Source organism: Clytia hemisphaerica, unplaced genomic scaffold, assembly GCF_902728285.1.
Source record: "Clytia hemisphaerica strain Z4C2 unplaced genomic scaffold, Clytia hemisphaerica genome assembly, whole genome shotgun sequence".
NCBI classification, from domain to species: Eukaryota; Metazoa; Cnidaria; class Hydrozoa; order Leptothecata; family Clytiidae; genus Clytia; species Clytia hemisphaerica.
Window position 1 is genome coordinate 645,272 of NW_027103676.1, and position 22,672 is coordinate 667,943.

Consider the following 22,672-nt stretch of genomic DNA (forward strand, 5'->3'; position numbering starts at 1 on the left):
ACGAACCATAAACTATCAGTAGTTCTAAATCTGTCATCCCCAGCCTAATTTCGTCATCTATGTTTCATGAGTAGGAAATTTGACAAGGACTAAAAAGATGCTAAGGGTCGGTGTAAACATCCATTGGATACTCCATTCGCATATATCTTGTGTTTTTATGTTCTGGGATCACTTGAGTTTCAAGTAGATTTTTCCTTTCCATCTTAAAATATTATAAACTCTGCTATTTCAAGACATAAAGGCTAGGATACTCCAAGAAGTACAAAATGAAGTAGTCCATGAAGGGATCTATTTTATGCACTAGTTAACCATGATGAAAAGTTTCAATACCTTGAAAGTCAGGGAAAGTGGAAACCAGCCATTTTGGGTCAAACACAAAAAAATGTAAGAATTTCTTCACCTTTCTTTTCAAATTCATTTAAAATACAATTCCATTTTTTTCATGTACCTTTATCATTATTTACTAGCTTCACAGTAAAATTCAAAATTATTTCACCACAGAAAAGAAAAGAGAAAAAAAAGATCAAAATAATATTTTATCCTGCATAAATTTATAATACTATAAGTTTGTAAATAAAAAATAAATAATTGTTGTCTCGATTTCGAAACAAAAATAGCTAAGGACACCCTCTAAATTCAATAAAACTAAACCCAAAAAATAGTATAAAAGCTACGCTACACTAACCATCATTTTGAGGCTAAAATTAACCCTAGAATCGAAAGAAATCTGAAGGAAGCGACCGAACAAAAGCTTTGTAGCCCTTTGAGATGAGTTATGTCATTTTAAGCCAAGCTTTGGATCATATGATTACAATCACATAGGATAAAAGTGACAAGCTTGCAAATCTGATTCAATAAATCTTGGACAACTTTAGCATAATAGCATTTACACAACTCCATCTTTGGACATATCCAGATTTAACACAGGAATTTGGGATGAATTCGCATTATTTGAACGATGACAATTATACAGCTTGGCTTTTAAATAACTTCTTGGTAAAAAATATCAACATCTGATAAAAACACATTTTGAGTAGATTTCAAGGAGGAGCAAACGATAATAGATTCATTTGATTCAAACTTTAGCAGGCTTGTTTTTCACTCTGGCCATCTTTAGAATCGCCTATATCATCCGGGTTTGCAAGTGGATCCAAATCAGCAAACAGATTGAACCATGCAGACATGTCTTTTCCTTTCTCTCCACTTTTACCAGGCTTACCAGAACTGGCTTTGGCAGAGTCTTTGACAGCTAATGCACCCTTGGGAGGACCATTTTTCAAAGCTTGTGGATCAGTTTTTCTCATTTGCTCCAATAAAAAGGATGGCATATACATTCGATCACTCTTGATGTTAGCATCAACCATATTCTCAGGTTGTTTTGGTGTAGAATCGCTTTTACTATTTTCCAGATCTTGAGCAAGAAGGTCAGACATTGATGGTGTTGATTCCTCAGATACACCAGCACCAAACATAGACTGCCATTGATCACTGAACGACTTATTATGTTCTGTTTCAGTAATACCGAGATTTTGGTTGGATAACACATCAGTTAGGATGTCCAAATCTGTTTTCTCGGTGCCATCCAGTTTACGGTTTGGTGAACCGAAGAGTAGGTCATCAACTGAAGGCTCTGGTAGTGAATCTATGAATAAGATGAAAATTTCTGTATGGTAAAATGATGGTTGACAGTTATTTATCCTGATGGGGTACAACCTTTTGGTTGCAAACTTCAGGTTATATTCAAAGTAATCTTGCCTCACTACCACTAGTAATTGTGAGAGTTTATAAAATGAACATTTCCCAAGCAAAATTACTGAACGGCTTAATACAATGAAAGAAATATCAAAACCTTTTATTTCCTTATCCATTTATTAATATCATAAACCCTAAAGCAAACTTTAAACAAAGACCAATAACTTGAATTGAAGTTAACTTGAGCAGTAAATTATATCACCTTTAGTTGGTGGTGTTGTATCACTTTTACGCCTGTCAGAATCCAAATTACTGATGAATGAAAAAGGATCGGAAGTATCTTCTGTCGATGTTGAAATCAGCGAAGGTTGATGCGATGGTTTGTCAGCTAGTACATTGTTTTCTTCAAATTTGCCAAGTAAATCTTCAAATCCTGCAAGTAATAATGAAGCGTTAAAATTATTCTTACCGTGAACTTAAACTTTAAAATATCAAATGCAACGGTACTTGCGATTATCATTCCCACAAGAAAAGTAGAACAAATGAAACACTCGTTAATTTCGACTATCTTCTGTAATTACAATTGAAGTGCTTTACATGTAAATTTTTTTTTGATAAACAAGTGATACTTTTATGGACCTACCTGGTTATGCATTTAACACATATATAATTGATATCTACGTGAGCATGATCGTTAAACAATCATTCAGAACACAAATAGTGACGATCTATTAATTAAAGTTAGTCGTTTGTTTCTTATAAAAAAACGTTTAGAAACCAAAATTTAATACTCTTGAAAATATTCTTTCATATTGAAGACTTTGTGAGCAAAAGAAAACATCTATCTCATCAAAAAATTTAGTAATTTGGCTAAGAACATTGATGTATGCATGTTAATAGTGATTCTTATAGATAAAGATGCGTTTTTTGAGCTGAAAAATTCTTTTTTTACGAAAATCTGCTTGAGCCATGTTTTACCTACTTTCATGCAAAAAGTCTAAAAAAAACAATGATCCAATATTTCACAAAGTCCAAAAAACCCTTTTTTTAGCCGCTTTTGGCCCAAAATTGCCCAAAAACATTTTTTTTTTGAAAATCAGGCTCCGTCACATTAGAGGGTTTATAGTTATCCATCTTTGTGCAAAAATTCATAAAGAATGAAAGAGCCAATCTTGAGAAAAGCTAATACCTAAAAAAGTAATTGATAATGTGCTTATAGAAAAATATCGAATTTGGCCAGTTTCTCTATGAAAACAAATCAAGCAACCAAAATTTCATGTCTAAACACACATATTCTTCAAAAGTAAGCCCTCATGAGCAAAAAAAAACATCTATCTCTGAAAAAATTGAGTAATGTGACTAAGAACATTGATGTATGCTTATTAATAGTGATTCTTATAGATAAACTTGCGTTTTTTGAGCTAAAAAATTTTTTTTGCAAAAATCTGCTTGAGCCATCTTTTACCTATGTTGGTACCCTACTTTCATGCAAAAGATTAGAAAAAATTAATGATCCAATTTTTCACAAAGTCCAAAAAACCCGTTTTTAGCCGTTTTTTGGCCCAAATTTAACCCCCCAATTTTTTTTTTTGAAATCGGGCTCCGTCACATTTTGACCACCACCATTTTGCACCTTTGTACCAAAAATCAAAAAATTCCTATGATTCAATCCTGAGATAAGTTGGTAACAGACGAACGGACGGACGAACGAACACAGGTTAATTTATAGGACCTCCACCCCACTGGGGTATGTCCAAAAATACAATGTAATTTTACCGCATTTTTAAGCTTTTCAAATTCAAGAGAGTCAGACTTACAATTATACAATATAATAGCTATCGTACAAGATCGTACAATTATACCTTCGTTGTTGTCTTTAGTTTCAGTATAATCACCGAACCCAGGGCTTGAGTCTTGATCTAATGATGCACCAAGCAAATCTGCATCTCTTTCGGTAGGCTTCGGAACAACACCTTGGTCCACATCTTCCGAAGGTGAAGAATCGAAATTGATCAGTTTGTCATCTGAAAATGAGAAATGTGAAATTATCAATATTAATAAAAGTAATCATAATCATATGATATCGTCTATATTAAAAAGCGTCTGCCTACTGGGCTAATTCAACAGTTCAAAAATTCATTCTGTCCCAAGAAAACAGATAAAACTAAAAAAAGATGTGAGTTTGGGGATCTAAATGTTGAACTTTTAGCGACACCAAAGCTGGTCAGAGACATACCACCGTCGTCATCATTAGATGTTTTTTCTTCTGTTGCTTCTTCTGCTTGTTCAGGTTTTGCAGTTTTCTTTTTCCTTCTGTTCTCTTTGTTGGATGATTTGTTGTCTTGATCGTTGGCGAGATCATCTTCTTCATCATCCACAATACCATTGTTTGGAATGATATTTTTTAGAATGTTGAATTTGTAGGACGGATGGCCTAGGAAAAAGTTTAAATGTGTTTAAAAAGGAAGGTTAAGTTAATTTAAGACAGTCAAAGCAAATTTTTTTCCTATCAGACAACGGCCCAGATTCTTATTAATTTTATGAATTTTCTAGAATTTTCTAGGTTGGTTCAATGCTTTTTTTTCTTAAAAAATCCAGCAGTAGGAACGTTTACAAATCTTTCTGATCTGAAGAAGTTACAAGTTAATTTGAGACATTTTTTTAAGCTAAAAGTGGTCAACGCAATTTTTTCTTCTAAGACAAAAGCCTAGATTCTTAATATCTTTATAAATTTTGCAGAATTTCAAGATGGAGAACCCACTTTTTAAAAATTTTAGAGAGATATTTGTCTCAGCCAGAAGAAATTAGAACAAAATAAATTAAAAAACAACAGTCAGGGCAACCAACCTTTGTATTCTTCATGAACAGTATTATAATTCTTAGCAGTAGTGTTCAAGAATTTGACCATAGAGCTTTGGTAGGGCTCTAGTGTTGCAGATAGAAGATTGCAACGACTTGCTGATAAAAGATCAATCTTTTGAATGACATCACCCTTCAACTGATCAAATTTTTTTTTTGCCAGTTTGACTTGCATTTGTACCTGAAATGATCAAAGGTTAGAATTTATTAGACTGAGTGAACTTTGAAAATTTCTGAACATATTTCATATTACAGCTGATTACAGAAATGTTATTAAATTGTGAAGAAGAAAAAAGTAAGGAAAGTTACATCTCGAAATTTATCCAAACGTTTGAATTGGTCAGGGTCAAGCTCTTTTGATATATCAGCCATCCATAATAGCCGAGCACGATATTCTGATCGAGAGGTTTCCATCTTGGTGACTGTTAATTGTGTATCTTGGATAGCACGAAATCTGAATGTTTCTATTTCTGAATACAAACGTGCTAATGATGATCTCATTCCAAGCCTAAAAATGAGGAAAATATTTAATCATTTTATAGAAATTGCGACAATATTCTAAGAAGTTTTGAACAAACTATATATTGGCTGCTAACCCATCTTTTGTTTATTCATATTGGAACTCCCAATAATTCTACTAATTCTCCTAAAGTTTATTCAAATATAAACATTGATCATTACCTTTGTTGCGCAGCAAAACTTTGCGCTTTACCAACAGCTATCATCATTTTACCAGCTTTGGTTTTGTCAAGAGATCCTTGATCTTTTAGAAATCTACCCATCTCATTTTCATCTTGTGATAAAGCTATGAAAACGATCAACAATATTGAAATTAAAAAGCAACTTAACAATTTTGAGGAGACAGATCTTTTATTGTTTAACACTGGTATTACCCTGTAGCTTTTAAACTTTATTGCTGTTTGTTTTTAAAAGCTACCTGAAATGTGCTTGAAAGCACATAAATACAACAAGTCAGGAGCCTCGCCAAGTTCTCTAAGCTCAATCCCCTTCCTCATCAGTATGTTTACTGGATGATTCAAATCAAAGACACAAGGATAACAATGATCAAGGAAGAAAGTAATTTCACTTACCAAATATTTTATTTTGATAGCATTCTATTGCTGCCATCAATTGCATACACGTGATTTTGATGTGTTGAAATGCCTAGAAGAAAAACAGGATGTTATTTTCAATCATTTGAGGAAATAAATTAGGTGATGCAAAATCAATTTGTTGTTTTGTCAAGGGTCAGTCCAGCCTTTTAAACGAGTAATCAATGGTTGTAATGATATTAAAAGTATAGCAATAAAAATAATTACTCTTTCAGGACTTATTTACACGATCAATACTTACTATTCAAGAACAAAAATGACATTAGTTCTATCTAAAAACCCAATTACCTCCAACCGTGCATCAACTTCAGCATCCCCAGCAATAACAAATTCATCTTGATCTTTGCCTAACTTCTCAATAGCTTTCTGTTTAGTTTTCCAATATTTTTGTTCAATTTTTCCTTTAATGCTTTGGTCATTCATACGATAGTCTCTGTAGTTATGGCCATATTGATTTTGATTTCCTTCATCATGGTATTGGCCACCACCGTCACCATAGTAACTAGGTAATAAACATTCATTATTTAGCATTAATTGTAGCATTATGCCTGGTAAAGTTGTATCTAGACCATTTATTCTTGGTCTTTGGAATCATGTAAAAAAGAGCCTTTTTGATCTTTAGTATAAACAGTCCTGCCATGTCTCTACCCTTCTAGAGCTTGGCCTGGTATCACCTTTGGATCACATATAGGTACGCGATAATTAATGCTCACATTTCATTGAGAAAAGAAATTATATCTTACCCACTACTACCTTGCTGGTACATGGTTTTTGTATTATTGAGACATTATATATTTTATTTCTAATTTCACTTGAATGGAAAGAAAATTATATGTATAAGATTCTGGGAAGATTTGGGACAATATTTACCCTCTACTGCCCGGAATTTTCCCTGCTTTTATGTAGTACATGTATACATTTCACTAAATTTAATAAATTTCTAAGTAGTGATCAGTGTAAAAATGTCCGAATTTATAAAAAAACACCAAATTTGGATCAGATGCTCTTATACCATATGGATTGATAGTACAAGGCTACTTAAAACAGATGTAAATAGAAAATAATCTATAAAAAAACTACCACAAACTGCCTATGTCTCACGGCCTGATGAAAAAACATCATTTCAGAAGGGCCATCAGTTGGCAAATTGCATAGGTTTGCAGCACTGCAGTACAGATATATTCACAAAATATCTGTTCATTTTAGCTAGCTGGGAATTTTTTTTGATTTTTGGAATAGACCTCCAACCCTGATTTCCAGGGAACCTACTTTATCCAAGACAGCTCAAATCATTAATAGAACAGATCAGGTACCAGTAACAAATAAAACTAATAGAACAGATAATAAAATTGAATTGCCAGCAAGAAATATTTTCAACACAAAACAGTTACCTGATTTCCAGCTGAAAACAACAAGGTTTTAGAACAGATTGCAACAAAGATTTTCTGTTTTAGGAATATCCTCATTTGAAAATGAGGAAATTCATAGAGTCAAAATTTAACATAACAGATTAACTTCAAATTTCGATTACCTTATTGGAAAAAATTTTCGCGTATAATATTTTCGCGTATAATATTTGCAGTCAAAATTCAAAAAATCAAAAAAATTGCATTTCGCCTGATTTCGCAGGTTTTTATTTTTGCAGTTTTGCCCTTTTTTGGACAAATTTTTTTCATTTTCCTAGGGATTTTTAAAGTTTTTTGATAAAATTGGAAAAAATTGGATTTTGCGGGTTCAAATTTTCCTGGTTTTGCCAAAAAGCTGCGAAAAACGCAAAAATCAATTCCTGCGAAAATTAGGAAGTTTTTGCCAAAAAGATCAACACTTTCTGGGTTACCAAAATTCCTTAGAACAGATTCCTTTCTGAAGATTGCCTCCGAAACAGATTACTTGGAAGAGCGCACTTGGTGGATCTTTTCTGCAATGTTGTGGCTTTTTGGAATGCCTCCACAAGGGTGCGCTGCTATTTTAAGTAATGCTTCCAATTGAAGTAAGCTATTCATTTTAGAGCCCAAAACGCTGCATAACGACAAAGCTGAATTGAGCAATCACAGGCTGTTTTCCTGGAACGTCTCAGTATAAAATATACTCTGAGCTTGGTCTTGAAAGCCTTTCTGACAGGGGTTTTGCAAGAAGAATGACATTCTTCTATAAAATTATAAACAACTTAACTCCGTCTTATTTTTTACGTAACTGCCTGCCAGCAAGGCTTATAGCACCTATAGCTCTGAGAACAAGAAATCCTATGAATCCTCTTAATATACGGACATTTCCGAAACACTTTCTTTCCCTACTTTCTTTCCCTACTGCATATCTCAGTGAAATATCCTGGACAATGATATGAGAAATCTACCTTCCATTAAAACCTTTAAGAAAGCTATTTATAAATTTTTGAGACCGAACCAGTGTCATGTTTTTGATGTCCCTGATAATCAAGGTGTTGTCCTTCTCAATAGGCTTCGTGTTGGATTCAGTCATCTCAATGAGCACAAGTTTAGGCACGGTTTTCGTGATACTTTAGACCCTTTCTGTGGTTGTCGGACAAACTCTGTTGAAAATTCACAACACTTTATTTTGCATTGCTCTATATATTCCCATGAAAGACAATCTCTATTCAACAAGCTTCATACCTTAGGCATAAATTTTTTCCCACTTAAACCCTCTAAATTTTGTTCATCTGTGTTCATTCAAATTAGGTTCAGCGGGGCACTATTTTAAACTATTTTAATCTCAAACAATCATAGCTTACCTTTTTCATCTAGTGTTTTTCTTATAATAATTTTATAAACAAAAACTTTTTTTCTTTCATATAGCCTTGTACCTCTGGCGATATCCCTTCTTGGTGCCTAGCGGGGGGATAAGGCTATTATTTTTTGTCAGTAGTGTTTTGTCTTATTTGTTCGTTAGTGTACTGTGTAACTTATATTATAAAGAAAACAAAAACAAAAAAAAGCTGAATTGACATTACCCTATCAATCCCCAAACATCCCATATAATGTCAAACCTGATAGTAAATGAGTGTCTTATGAATTTCTCAAGTTTAGGGCTTTCCAACCTGTGACAGCAGCTGTCCCTCATGTCTATTTACATCATGTGAATTTCATACATTGTAGAAGCGTAAACTCTCCTGTTCTAATGTTACAAAAAATATGGCCTTGTCAAGACAGTTATATTATAACAAAGATTCGTAAAATTACTACGCAGGATTCCTGCCAACTTGGATTACTTTCACAATGAGAAAAAATTGAATTGAATTGAATATATTTTCATTGCAACACAGCAGGAATCAAGTGTGCACTAATTTTTTTTCTCATCATAGTTTTTGTGCTGGAATTTTAATTATCCAACACAACATTGTGTCTAGCAAAAGGTCTATTGATTTTGTTACATCTTGAAAATGGTGTTTGTGAGTGCACTTTATAGCTTTGATTCCCATTGAAGAATCATATTCTGGTCTTTGTATTACTAGATGCTCTTTTAGAGCTTTAGAGCTTTAGTGTCGAAGTTCACAGAAAAATGAAAAATTTTGTTTGATATCAGTTGAAAAGTTGCATGACATTTGGAAGTCGCTAGTGTAAGTGTTCTGGATCTCTCCCTCGCCAACAGTTTAGAAAAAAAGAGTCAGAGCTAGATTCTTTGGCTAGCATCAAACAAAGACAATGTCGATTAAACTGAGAAGTATGATCAGTGTGTCACAAAGTACGATATCTCGATCTCATGGGAGTGCATCAAAACACCAGCTTTTTTCGAGTTTTGTCTCATTTACCCAGACGCTGCAATCCTAGGTAGGCTTAGGGCTCAAGCAGGCTCAAGACTAGAACCCCCAATACAAGACATTTGACCGACCAAAAAAAATTATCATCATCAATTTTGTCAATAGTCAGAATCGTTTACGCCCTGGAAATAGGCAACTTTCTGAAGTTTCACTTTTTTCAGTTGAGCTTCATTTCAAAAATAAGAAATGAAAAATTACCATCAATTTCGTGAGTAAAAGTAATGAACTGATCCAGAATAAAATGTAATTATTTTTACATCAATTGATATCTTGACATTTTATAGCCATCTTGTTAGATATTTTTTTTCGAGAGTTCTTGCATTAGTTTATCGTTCAACTTGGAGAGGGAATGTTTGTAAACATAGAATTTTTTTCATAACAGTTATTTCGGAGATCTGGATTAGGCAGGTCTGTCAGATTTAGGAACACTCATGGTATTGGGCAGACAGGTGTTTTATAATATTTATGTAATATTAATTCATCAATAAAGATGAATTTTTTGCAAATGCAAAATGAATTTTTGTATTTTTGAATTTTAAGGAAATATATAATGTAATATATCATATTTGATTGTCAACGCGATCGAAAAAATACCTCTTTACTTTAAGAATAATCTGTGTTGCTTCGACACTTACCCCGGATTGTTTTAGTAGGCACTTACCCCGGATTGTTTTAGTAGGCACTTACCCCGGATTGCTTTAGTAGGCACTTCAGTCCAGGCAGTATAGAATTAAACTTGTATATCAAGATTACGGGATTTTGAGTATGGGCCGATTTTACTTTTGTTTTGAGTGGTTTCATTTTCGATTTCAAGCCAACATCTTAGCAACGGGGTGCTCGCCCATAGTCTAGTTACAGGGGTTTGTGCAAAAAACTAAACATAGAAAATTTTTCAAATCCCCCATTTTGATTAATACAATGAAAAATGAAACTTTTCTATGTTTCACTTTTTTGCACCTATTCTTCAAAATGAAAATATTTAAGATTTTAAGTTATTCTTTTATTCAATGATTTTTTACGGCACTTTGTCGACAATCTAACTCTCAAATCAAATTCCCGCTTTCTTCAGTAAATCGAAGATGAGAACAAAATCTAAGCCACGGATTATGGATTGAAACAAATATATGAAGGGTGGGATTTTACAGCCGCCCAGCGTGCAAGGCACTGAAAGGCCATGGGTGCCAAAAAGAAGGGCTGTTTGAAATGCGACAACCTCATTGGTGGAAATTTGATAAACATCTACAAAGGAGTGCTGGCAATCAGTAAAAGAGACCACTTTTGTTTTGTTGCAGATTTCTATAAAAACTTCTCTCAGGGATTACTTGTCAATGTACATGTACACATGTGTTGTGTCAACTTGTCAGCATTGTATTGTTGTAAAGGAAAAGATAAAAGAGGTAAGACTAGCCTAGTTTCTAATCCTGATATAGAAGTTTAAGTTTAGACTGCCAGGGGGGGGTCGGTACTATAATCCTGGAGATATATACATGTGTACTAAAAAATTTCTTGCATACCACTTGGAATGAGTGGTCGAAACATGGAGGCAATGTAGGCTGAATTGCTGTCCCATGTTTTGCTGAATAGACATCCCAAGTTAGGGGCCACTCACATATCGATTCTTCCCACAACTAACGTCAAATTGACGCAAAGGGGTGGGTGGGTTAGAGTCTGTGACACTAAGAAATTTCACTAGAAATATCGATTTTTAGTACGTTTATTCCTCGACAAATGTTACTTTCCATATTTCTTTTCCTCGTTTTATATACCTAAGTATTCGTTCGCTTCGCTACTTTACAGAGTAATTTTAACCAAAACAAGTGATACTTTTATGGACCTACCTGTTTATGCATTTAACACATTTATAATTGATATCTACGTGACGTGACCATTAAACAATCATTCAGAACACAAATAGTGACAATCTATTAAAATTCGTAGTTTGTTTCTTATAAAAAAAACGTGCATGCTCTTGAAATATTCTTTCATATTAAAGACTTTGTGAGCAAAAAAAACATCTATCTCATAAAAAAAATTGAGTTATTTGACTAAGAACATTGATGTATGCTTATTATTAATACTGATTCTTATAGATAAACATGCGTTTTTTGAGACAACAAAATTTTTTTGCAAAAATCTACTTGAGCCTTTTTAACTATAATGGTACCCTACTTTCATGCAAAAAATTAGAAAAAATTAATGATCCAATTTTTCACAAAGTCCAAAAAATCAGTTTTTTAGCCGTTTTGTGGCCCAAATTTGCCCCATAAACATTTTTTTCGAAAATCGGGCTCCGTTCCATTCAAGGGTTTAGAGTTATGCATCTTTGTGCAAAAAATCTTAAAAAATGAAAGAGCCAATCTCGAGAAAAGCTAATACCTAAGTAATTGATAATGTGCTTATAAAAAAATAACGAATTTGGCCAGTTTTTCTATAAAAACACGCCAAGCAACCAATATTTCCTGTCTAAACACACATATTCTTCAAAAGTAAGCCCTCATGAGCAAAAAAAACATTTATCTCATAAACAAATTGAGTAATTTGACTAAGAACATGATGTATACTTATTAATAGTGGTTCTTATAGATAAACATGCGTTTTTTGAGCCAACAAAATTTTTTTGCAAAAATATGCTTGAGCCATCTTTTACCTATGATGGTACCCTACTTTCATGCAAAAAATCAGAAAAAATTAATGATCCAATTTTTCACAAAGTCCTAAAAACCTGTTTTTAGCTGTTTTTTGGCCCAAATTTGCCCAAAAAATTTTTTTTTCAAAAATCGGGCTCCGTCACATTTTGGCCACTACCATTTTGCACCTTTGTACCAAAAATCAAAAAATTCCTATGAATCAATGCCGAGAAAAGTTGGTAACAGACGGACGGACGGACGAACACAGGTTAATTTATAGGACCTCCAGGTAGGTCCAACAAACGGCCCGATGTTTTATGTCTCCAGTTCCTTTAATTTAGATGGTCCGCGCGGCCCTTGAGTTGAATTTCGCCAACGGTCGGTCTTTTTTTGTAAAATGTCGCTTTCCTGTTGATTATGAATATGGAGATAATTTATGCCGGCAACTTTCCGAAAAAAGTTTAGAAATTATCTCCATTATATTTAAAATGTGAAATGCCTGAGCAAGCTGTAGCGAAATAAAAAATGGCTGACGAGCTGAAGAAACAACGATGAAAGTGAAGGAGAAAATTTAGAGTTTCATAAATTTTTTGATAATTTTTAAACTTTGACGTTAAGAGGTGGGGGGGGGGTTTCAAATTAGCGTCAATTTGACGTTAGTCATCGTGGGAAGAATTGATATGTGAGTGACCCCTTAAAGCCATTGACGGTAATATTTCCAGCCATTGACGGTAATATTTCCCGCCATTACTGTCATGTAACGCACGATAACATCGTCTAATCAACCTAATTTGAAGATCAATGTAATGTAATTGACAATCAGTTGTTCCAACCAAACCAACGTTATTCAATCAAACGCCAAATAGAACCAATCAGACGTTCGATATTGAGACTCGAATTTGTTTGACAATTGAATCACTACCGTGAGATTGGGTAACTTGCATCAGTGGAGGCTAACATGCATAGCCCTCAAATGAATGACCTGGCTGGTCATCAAAATACAAAATTAAATCAAAACAAAAATGGTAGAGTAGAGCTGCAAGCAGAGCTGTGTAGTTGTATTTTAATGACCAGCCAGGTCTTTCATTTGAGGGCTATGCATGTTAGCCTCCACTGATGCAAGTTACCCAATCTCACGGTATTATTTGATTGTGATTTTCGTTCAAACTTGTTGGATTGACACCATCTGAAATAGACCACCCCATTGTGCGTGTTATTCTCCCAACAGAAACGACTATATATAGGCCCGTTTCATGTGACGTCACATGTTAGGACCCTCGAACACGCCCGGATGCCGCCCGGAATATTCCGGGCGTAATCCGGGTGTTCCGGGCGCTAAGATCTATTTATCAAAAACGCCCGGATAGTTTATCCGGGCGGCATTTTTTGAAAACTTTATTTTCGATGTCTCAGCCCTCTAATTGCTCCGGCCTAGGAGCCTTAAATTCTCTCTCGTCCGAAGACGACGACGGTCAAGACATTTTTTGTTTGTTTATTTAATCCGATGATCTATTCCGAATTAATAAAAACGGATTATCTGATTCCAGTAATACTGTGATTTGATTGGCCGAAAGGGAATTCCGGCCGAAAGTATTTAAGAAAAAGATGGCTGCCGAAAGTGGACTAGCTGACTGTGTCGTAAATCTCAGTGAAAAATTGATCATTTTCATCATTATTCATGATGTTTTGGACTAGATTTATGAGAAGTTTGATGCATACTGGCTCTTTAACATGCGGAAAGACTTTGGAGAAATTTTGGCCATGAATCGTCAGCTGATCGAGTGCTTAAATCTTGCATATGGTTAACAAAACCATAAAATTCTGTAGGTGTAACTTGACAATGAAACTTTCAAACACACATCCATTGGAATTTAAAAGAGAATACTAAAATTACAACATTACAGTGAAAATTTGAAAACGATCTGAGTAGTTTTTGTGGTGTTATGTTTATGGCTGAAAATGATCCTTTGTATTCATCATTGTTGACTCTGCCTGGCGACCGCTCCTTTTGATTCTTCAAACCCGACACATATTTTTTACAAACATATGACTATGAGAATTCAATAAAGGATACTAAAACACAATTCCAGTGTAAATTTGAACAAGAATGGAGAAATCTTCACAGTTTTATGGCTGAAAATGATCGTTTTTGGACTTTGCCGTATAATTTTTTCATCGCGGCTTGCGACCATTCCTTTTGATTTTTCAAACCCGACACAGATTTTTTACAAACATATGACTATGAGAATTCAATAAAGGATACTAAAACACAATTCCAGTGTAAATTTGAACAAGAATGGAGAAATCTTCACAGTTTTATGGCTGAAAATGATCGTTTTTGGACTTTGTCGTAATTTCATTATTGCGGCTGGCTACCGTTCCTTTTGATTTTTCAAACCCGACACAGATTTTTTACAAACATATCATTATGAGAATTCAGTAAAGGATACTAAAACACAATTCCTGTGAAAATTTGAACAAGATTGGAGAAATTTTCACAGTGTTATTGCTGAAAATGATCGTTTTTGGACTTTGTCGTAATTTCATTGCGGCTGGCGACCGTTCCTTTTGATTTTTCAAACCCGACACAGATTTTTTACAAACATATCATTATGAGAATTCAGTAAAGGATACTAAAACACAATTCCTCTGAAAATTTGAACAAGATTGGAGAAATTTTCACAGTGTTATGGCTGAAAATTGTCGTTTTTGGACTTTCTCGTAATTTCATTGCGGCTGGCGACCGTTCCTTTTGATTTTTCAAACCCGACACAGATTTTTTACAAACATATCACTATGATAATTCAGTAAAGGATACTAAAACACAATTCCTGTGAAAATTTGAACAAGATTGGAGAAATTTTCAGTGTTATGGCTGAAAATGATCGTTTTTGGACTTTGTTGTAATTTCATCGCGGCTGGCGACCGTTCCTTTTGATTTTTCAAACCCGACACAGATTTTTTACAAACATATGGCTACGAGAATTCAGTAAAGGATACTAAAACACAATTCCTGTGTAAATTTGAACAAGATCGGAGAAATTTTCACAGTTTTATAACTGAAAATTATATTTTTTGGACTTTGTCGTAATTTCATTGGCTGGGGCGACCATCCCTTTTGAAGATTTTCAAACCCGAAACAGGTTTTTTCCAAATATACCACTATTTATTACATACACACTATTGTACCATTTTATTTGGTTTATCCTACTCTTTTCCAAGTATTATCCCAACAGAAAAAATAATGCTTAACTCAAAGCTGTCGCCTCTAATTTAGGCTATTTTTCTCCCCAAAATTTTATCCGGACAATCAAATCAACGGCGCATCATGGCTTTGCTATTGGCAAGTTTAGAAAAAAATTAATTTATAAGAACTTGGAAATATTCACTTCTAAATATTTATCTCCTTTAGCTCCAATTTGGAACTTTTTAGTCGAGGATGAGTCGGCGGGGGTGGGATTGGTTCTTTAGGCAAGAAAGTGCATGTGTAAGCACTTAGAAGAGCTAAACTTCCAGCTGGTTTATTTATTTGTTATGATTATTTCTCATACTCGCTCTGCAATAGAATTATTACTTTGCTTTCTGATCTGTTCTGATTAGTAGTTTGTGGGCAACATTCTAACAAAACTAACTCAACAAGCTCATCTTTCACATCTTTGAATCTCTTAAGCCGGAGCTTCCAGCGCAGCTGGTTTATTCACTTTAAAAGTCATCTGAGATATCTCTTATGGATCTCCTTATTTTACCTTGATTCTTAACCAGTCTCTACTTAGTATAAATCCTTGCAATCATTAGCACAAGGTTTCGGCGCCCCGCGATTCGTTGCAAATGCACAGGGTGTTGAAAACGAAAATGACGTGAGATTTTACTGAAAACAACCGATATTCAAGTGTATTTACAAGACCATAAAGTATTTAAAGATTACCATCCAGATCAATTATTTACCTAAAATACTAGCAATCAGGCAAATCCTGCATTTGCACGACGGGGTGTGCATTTGCAACGGGTTTCCCGACCCTAGAACGCGTCCAGGCAAATACGCCAATTTTAACTTTAAAGTAAAAACGGGGGAAATGAAGATGAACGGGGCTTTCATTTTTCTTTACGAGATTCTTCATTCGTTAATAAAGGATTGTGTCCATTGAAAAAAAAATTCCACCCATTCAATCTTTTTAAATCAAGCAAAATATTTTTGATAAATTTGAGCATTTCTAAACGCCCGCGTCTAGATCGCGCGATTTTGCTACTCGATAAATTTGTATACGGAACCCACCCTTACCGCTTTCTTTATGCGAACGGCCTATTGTGTTAGGTCCATATAGAATACTATTCAGTGATACTTGACAACCCTAAATACACCCCAGCATCAAATTCATATCCATATTCTCTTCCCAAAGATTAAACTTACTTAGCAGCTTCACTGCTAACCAAAACGACTGATCCTATGATTTCAATACTTTGAAAGATCCAAGTTTAAATAATGTTTTCGCTTTCTTTTTATTCAGGAAAAATGGATCACACAAAGCGGAGTCAATTTGTCAACATCACAATCAATACGGACTGCTTTCACTAAACTCAAGAAGTGTGCAGCGTAAGTTACATTGTTTGTATGAAACAATTATCTCATATGTTGAAATCTAGATCGATTTTGTGCTTCCCATCAATTAGTGTGCGTTACTTGTCACCGTAACTTCGGCAATTTATCTACCGACTCTTGAGCGACGGTCAATTTGTCTAGTTTCAAGCTTAAAAAAATCTACCTTACCACTAGCCTCGATCCCTGCGTATTATCATCGTTTTGATTCTTACTGGTAGCGCTAGATAGACCAGGGTATTCTCTGGCCTCAATTTAGCAATAACATAAATAAAGCCTGGGATACACAGGGACAAGGTTGCCGTACCCACGGATCTTTACACTCATATGATAGTAACTTTAATTTTCATTATTTATTTAGTGTACCACCGCCAATGTTACCGATTGTTATCATTATGAGCTGCTCAGGGAGAGCGTGTTGCTTGAGAGTCACAAAGAAGAAAATAAGAACCATTTTTTATTAAATTTAACAATGTATAAAATGATATTTGCTACGGAATACATTAGTCATTAATAAAAAAAGTGGCCACAAATAAATATGAGGCCATTGATCATTAAAATCAAATTAATAAAATATAGAGTGTAACTTCGTTGGTCTTTCTTTTTGGTTTCTCTTTCATTCTGGGCGTTGTTTTCATTCTCCCAAACACACACACCACTGTCAATGCCGCCCCGTTGGAGCTTTTTCCTTCAGTGTAGATGGAAATTCCTATCTAATCGTAGTGTCCCGATTGAGATAGAAACTCTATATACCAGCTCGAAGTTTACAGTGGGAATGGTTTTGCGGTGCAATTTTTCCACCATACTGAGGGTAAAGTCGTTTGGTTCTTTTCAAGTTTGTTAAACTTTCAGGTTATTTTTTCCACTGACGACGATTTTTTTGCTAAATTTTCCAGTGGGGCGGGGGGGGGCTTCACCGGATCTCTAGAGGGCTTCCAGATTCTCGCCCTCGCCAATGATAATGAATGTGTATCATCATTACGATATTACGACGTTGGAAAATGTGGAAAATACACGTCTCCTGTATGATCGCAATTGTGTTCCCATAAAAAATGAAAACTGAAATGAAAAAAGAAAAAGAAGAAATAGCGAGAGAAGAATTAATTGATGTGTTAATTGATTGTAAAACCATATTGACAAATCTTAAATTTTCTGATTTTCCACCCCGTGCAAATGCACAGAGTTCCAAAAAACCAGTGTATTTACACCGGGTTTTCGCGCTACTTTCGATTTCATTCAACCCCGCGCAAATGCAAGGATTTGCCTGACTGACTAAATGTTGAATTTTACCTATAATGCAGTTTTACTATTAAAATAATTATGTGAAAGCATCAAAATATTTCAAGTCTGTAAATTGCCTTTTTAGGCGCCCGGAGGGTGCCCGGACTGGCCCGGGCGGCATACGGGCGTTTTTGCAAATCTATTAATTTTATCCGCCCGGACGCGCCCGGAGAAATCCGGGCGTGTTCGAGGGTCCTCACATGTTTACATCGCCATCGGCTCGTTACGACCCGCAAAACGGCCCGACTTTCAGAGGCAAAAAAGACAACAACATTAGCTGGAGGCACGCAGTTTATTTCAATTTTCTCAGAATGTAGAAGGAATTTTGAATAGAAATTTTAGTATGTTATCTAATAACTATATAGGATTCTTATACTAAAATTTCATGAAATTCTGATGAAGAGATTTTGAATAATAAAATCAAAACTGTCTTTTTCCAGCGAGCGCTTCGTGTTTTCTGCCTCTGAAAAACCGTAACTATTTTGGCGCATGCGCATACAAACGCGAAAAATCAAAACATTGAAACAGGTCTATATTATGCACTTTAAGCGACCAAGGCAACAAGTATTTGCTATAAAGAATATCTAATGATTTCCATAAAAATTTAACAGAGGCAGACAGAAAGAATCTAAATCATGGTTGGAGAGTTGTGCCGGTAGTTGTGCCAGCTACAGCGCTGTGCCAGACTGCCAGAAGAGAGGAGAAGAGAAGAAGGAAGATAGGAAAACTCGAAACATCACACAAATAAAAAAAGAAAGATGTAGCTAGGATCAGAGATCAAAAATTTAACTTAATAACAAACACACGGAAAGATACAACGACGATAAGTAAAACGGTACATCAGCCATTCAAATTACAATTTTATTTGCATACTTTTTCCTGTTCTTGATTTCTCTCTTTATTTTTTCTGGAGGTAATGACCTAATCATTTTCACAACCAAAATGTAAACAAAAAGTTGCCTCGATGCTTTTTACGAGCTGGCATCCTATCGCGCATGCGTCAAAGTACCTCGGATCCGTAAAAATCGTAATCGGGCGAGAGGGCGGGCGCTTAGTAGTGGGAGGGCGCAGTAGATAAGCGAGATCCGTGGATCGGAGATCGGAGAGAGAGTACGACTCCCTCAAGTAGCCAGGAAACTCCCTCAAGATGAAATTTAAATTTTTTCTGTCTTTTTTACACATAATCCATAATTTTATTATGAAGCAAGATGGAGCACACTCATTGGATTTTAAATTTAGCACGAGTTGTTGCGATAAACAGACTGTACCTTTAAAAGGTTGGTGAGTTCAGTCAAAACACAGATTTGATCTGCAGCGTCACGCTTCACCTTGTCTTAATAGATGAGTCAAATTGAAACAACTATCGCAAAACAAACTCTCTGGTAGTTTTTTATAACTTCAGAAAAGAAAATACCCTATTATAGCACACAAATTGAGTGTTTTATTCCCTAGGAATAGGGCCCATAGAAATTCTTCAAACGGAGAAAAGTTTCATTCCATTTGTGATAAAAAAAGCTGGGCGATTTTATTCATTCATTCATGCCAACTGTAATTCTAAAATATTAAACGACTTACCCTTTTTTGCAAGACTTCATCGTTCCTGACACACACAGCAAACAAGCCAAGAATGGATCACTATTACTGGAAGTAAATATTCTAACTTCTTTATCGCAAACTGTACTGTAGTCAGTGTAGTGTCAAGTGTAATAAGTTTGGAATCGAATCTAAAACATTTCCTCTCCAACTCCTCCAGGTCCAAAGCAAATTTTGAGTATTTGGATCGAGTGAAACATTTGCATCAGGGCTATGGGTGTCATTAGAAGTATTCACCCTCCCTAAAGATTTAGACTTTCTCAAAGTCTTTGCCTTAATTTATTCTCAAATCCACAACAAAATATCCAGCTAAATATTTTTGTCTAGCACTAGCTTCACAGCAGAACTTCAGCAACTGACTGCACTTGAGAAAAAAAACAGCTTTACAGTAGCTATTCTTCTATTGATAGATCCCATATTTCGGATCAGCCAGGATAGTACCCTGAGTATCAGAGGTTAAGTTTTCAAAGAAAATAGTAACCTCTGAAGACAAATAATAGAAATTTTATCGCGCATGTGTCAATCTAATCACTGTAGAAAAAATCAAAGATGAAGAGCAAATATTACCATATTAATGTCTAGCAGACTGTATCAGTATGCAGTTTACTATTTACGAATTCCCCAGAAACCTCCAAGTGTAGACTAGTAAACTAGTCGGTTATTACTTATAACCTTATAACTAGTCATAGCTTTCACTAAATGCCCCTACAGAAAGGTCATGGCATGCACTTATAAAGGTTTTAATGCTTTAAAAATTAAAGCATAAAAAATCATCAGGAATAATTGATTGATTTAACTATTTATTGATTGATTGAAAAAAAAATCATATTCCATTAACAAAATAGTTGAAGAATTCATGCAGCTTGACAATTTAATAAAATTCAAGGAAAAGCTGGAAAAGCTTCTCAAAAACATATTTTGAAAATCATGGTATCATTATCTTACTGACTTTCACATCTCCTTGTTTGTTTATTTTTTCTTACAACAGTATATGTCATGATTTGCATTCACTAAATAGACCTTTTCCGATAATGCTGTAGACATCTTAGATTGTAGGCAAAATATATAGCAGTGAATAAATCAACAAGGTAACCAATCAGAAATAGCTTGTTTATTTTTCATTGGCTGCTAAATATTTCAACAATTCTCTATTATTACTTTGCCTAATAAACAATAGTAAGATGATAAGATGATACTGCGAATAAAATTCCAAATTTATCAAAAAGTTCTGCGCCATCTGAAATAGACCAATCCTAGTTAAGGCCCGGGCTCCACTTGCGTACGCTGTGATTGCAGTCAAAAGAAAAATAAAGGAATGTCATTGTGGTCCATTCAGACGTACAGTCGAAAAGTTGAAATGTGCCTAATTTTTTTTCAAGTGCATAGTACTTTTTCATGACGCAATCTTTTCTCCAAGGTGAAAGGATTGAAGCCATTAAGATATGATTGCAGCGCAGACAATGAAGAGACGGGCCTTCAGGAAACTAGACTTTTTGAGTTTTTAGCTATATACTCTCACTTTATGGTGTGTTCCTGTATGACTGTCTGTGTGCCTAGTCTAACCACCGTTAAATACCTTAACTTGGAAAGCTAGAATTGGAGCTATTTCACCAAACTCCTGGAGAGTGAGTTATTTAGGCTATCACAACTGCATGAATAAGTTGAACGTGCGCATGCAAAGTTAAACGAATGTAAACAAACCTTTTTCAGGTTTTTAAAATAGATTTACCACACTGAACAAACAGTGAAAACACTCCGACACTCTAAGTGAGGTAAATCTATTTTGAAGACCAAAAAAAAACATTGATTGACATTCAACACATTCAACCACTTTTGGATTAAACCTTACTTATGTGTACATTCAACTTTTTTGTACTTTGCCGGTATCTTGTTTTACCAAGTTAAGAAGGACTTTCTCGAGTTACGACCATATGATGGTCTTTAAAGCTCAAGAAGCTCTATAAACAATAAAGCTAGTTATTAATATAATAACAGACATTAACAGACAAAGATGAATTACAGTTTGAACAAAAATATCAAATGTACATTTGAAAACTTGAGCAAACTTCTTTAAAGATTCCAGAAAAAGAATTGAAATCTTTGCTGAAATGAACTTCTGACTAAATTACAGTATTTAGTATTCAGTTTCAAAGACAAGAAACAAAATTTGACATACAAAACACTTTTTTCTATCATCATAACCAGTCTGCCATTTTGTTTGTTTTGATTTGCAGAAGTAATATTGTAATTCGTGTTATGGTGTAATCACTATACTTTTTATGCATTTATAACACTCGCTTCAGCTTTTCAATGCTAAATCAAAACTAATAAAATGTAATACGCAGTAATGATAATAGCATATAACGTAACATGAAAATATGTATAACATTTACCGCTGTATAATTTACCGCCATATTTTTGCGGAACACTTAATTGGCCGGAAAGCCGATTACGACGCAAACACAAAAACAAAAACAATTCGCAAAAAATCGAGATTCTTGTCCAATATATTGCGTGAAGCTATGAATGCCTCCTCAGTCGCTGCGCTCCTTGCGGGGGCAATAAAACTGTCAATCAAATAATGTAAACACTAATTAAATATTCAGCGCGCGTGAGAGAAAAGGAAAATAACTGACTAGAAGCTACTTCCAACGCCTTTTTTTCTTCACCTAAAATCGTAAGGAGAGACATACAGATTTCTGTATGTCTGACCCGTGCGGGATTGCACTTATTTTTCTTTCTGTTTATTGCGTTTTTAGAAATGCTCATTTATTTATATTATATGTTCCCATGTTCAATGTTACTATGAAATATTATTTAGTCAAAAAAGTTGGATGGATTCTCAAAAACCTAAAAAAAGTTGTAAAATTAAACAACGTTTTTTGAGGGAAGTAGCTTCTAGTCGTTGAAATTCAGAAAAGAGACGCATCTTCTATTTGGAGCTTGATTTTTTGTATAATGGGTCTGTTTTCAACGACTAGTTTACTAGTCTACTCCAAGTGTAGTTGAAATGAGTTTATTTCGAAAGAAATCTTTTACATGATCCCCAAATGTATAACAGTAATTACTAAACTTTTAATTATGGAAATGTCACTTTAATTGAATCGAAATAATAGACAGACTTTATGTTATGATTCTC

At 34.6% G+C, this 22,672-nt stretch overlaps 1 protein-coding gene and 1 long non-coding RNA gene across 3 annotated transcripts; one reads left to right on the forward strand and one right to left on the reverse strand.

The window, feature by feature from the left end:
* Window positions 1-385: 385 nt before the first annotated feature.
* Window positions 386-18,882, reverse strand: LOC136803629 (islet cell autoantigen 1-like). Of its 2 annotated transcripts, none has more exons than XM_067060357.1 (10): window positions 18,814-18,882; window positions 5,952-6,165; window positions 5,643-5,715; window positions 5,233-5,356; window positions 4,861-5,059; window positions 4,540-4,732; window positions 3,929-4,126; window positions 3,555-3,716; window positions 1,955-2,125; window positions 386-1,642 (listed from the first exon to the last, which is right to left on the reverse strand). In XM_067060357.1, exons 1-10 carry the CDS (start codon window positions 18,867-18,869, stop codon window positions 1,083-1,085), a joined length of 1,950 nt encoding a protein of 649 aa, XP_066916458.1. In that variant the 5' UTR covers window positions 18,870-18,882; the 3' UTR covers window positions 386-1,082. The 2 variants fall into 2 exon arrangements, with proteins under 2 accessions (XP_066916458.1, XP_066916459.1); XM_067060358.1 differs by lacking the exon at window positions 18,814-18,882 and adding an exon at window positions 6,407-6,498.
* Window positions 16,247-17,245, forward strand: LOC136803628 (uncharacterized). The gene is made up of 2 exons (XR_010846167.1): window positions 16,247-16,656; window positions 17,021-17,245. It is a non-coding gene; the product is annotated as an uncharacterized lncRNA (long non-coding RNA).
* Window positions 18,883-22,672: the final 3,790 nt, after the last annotated feature.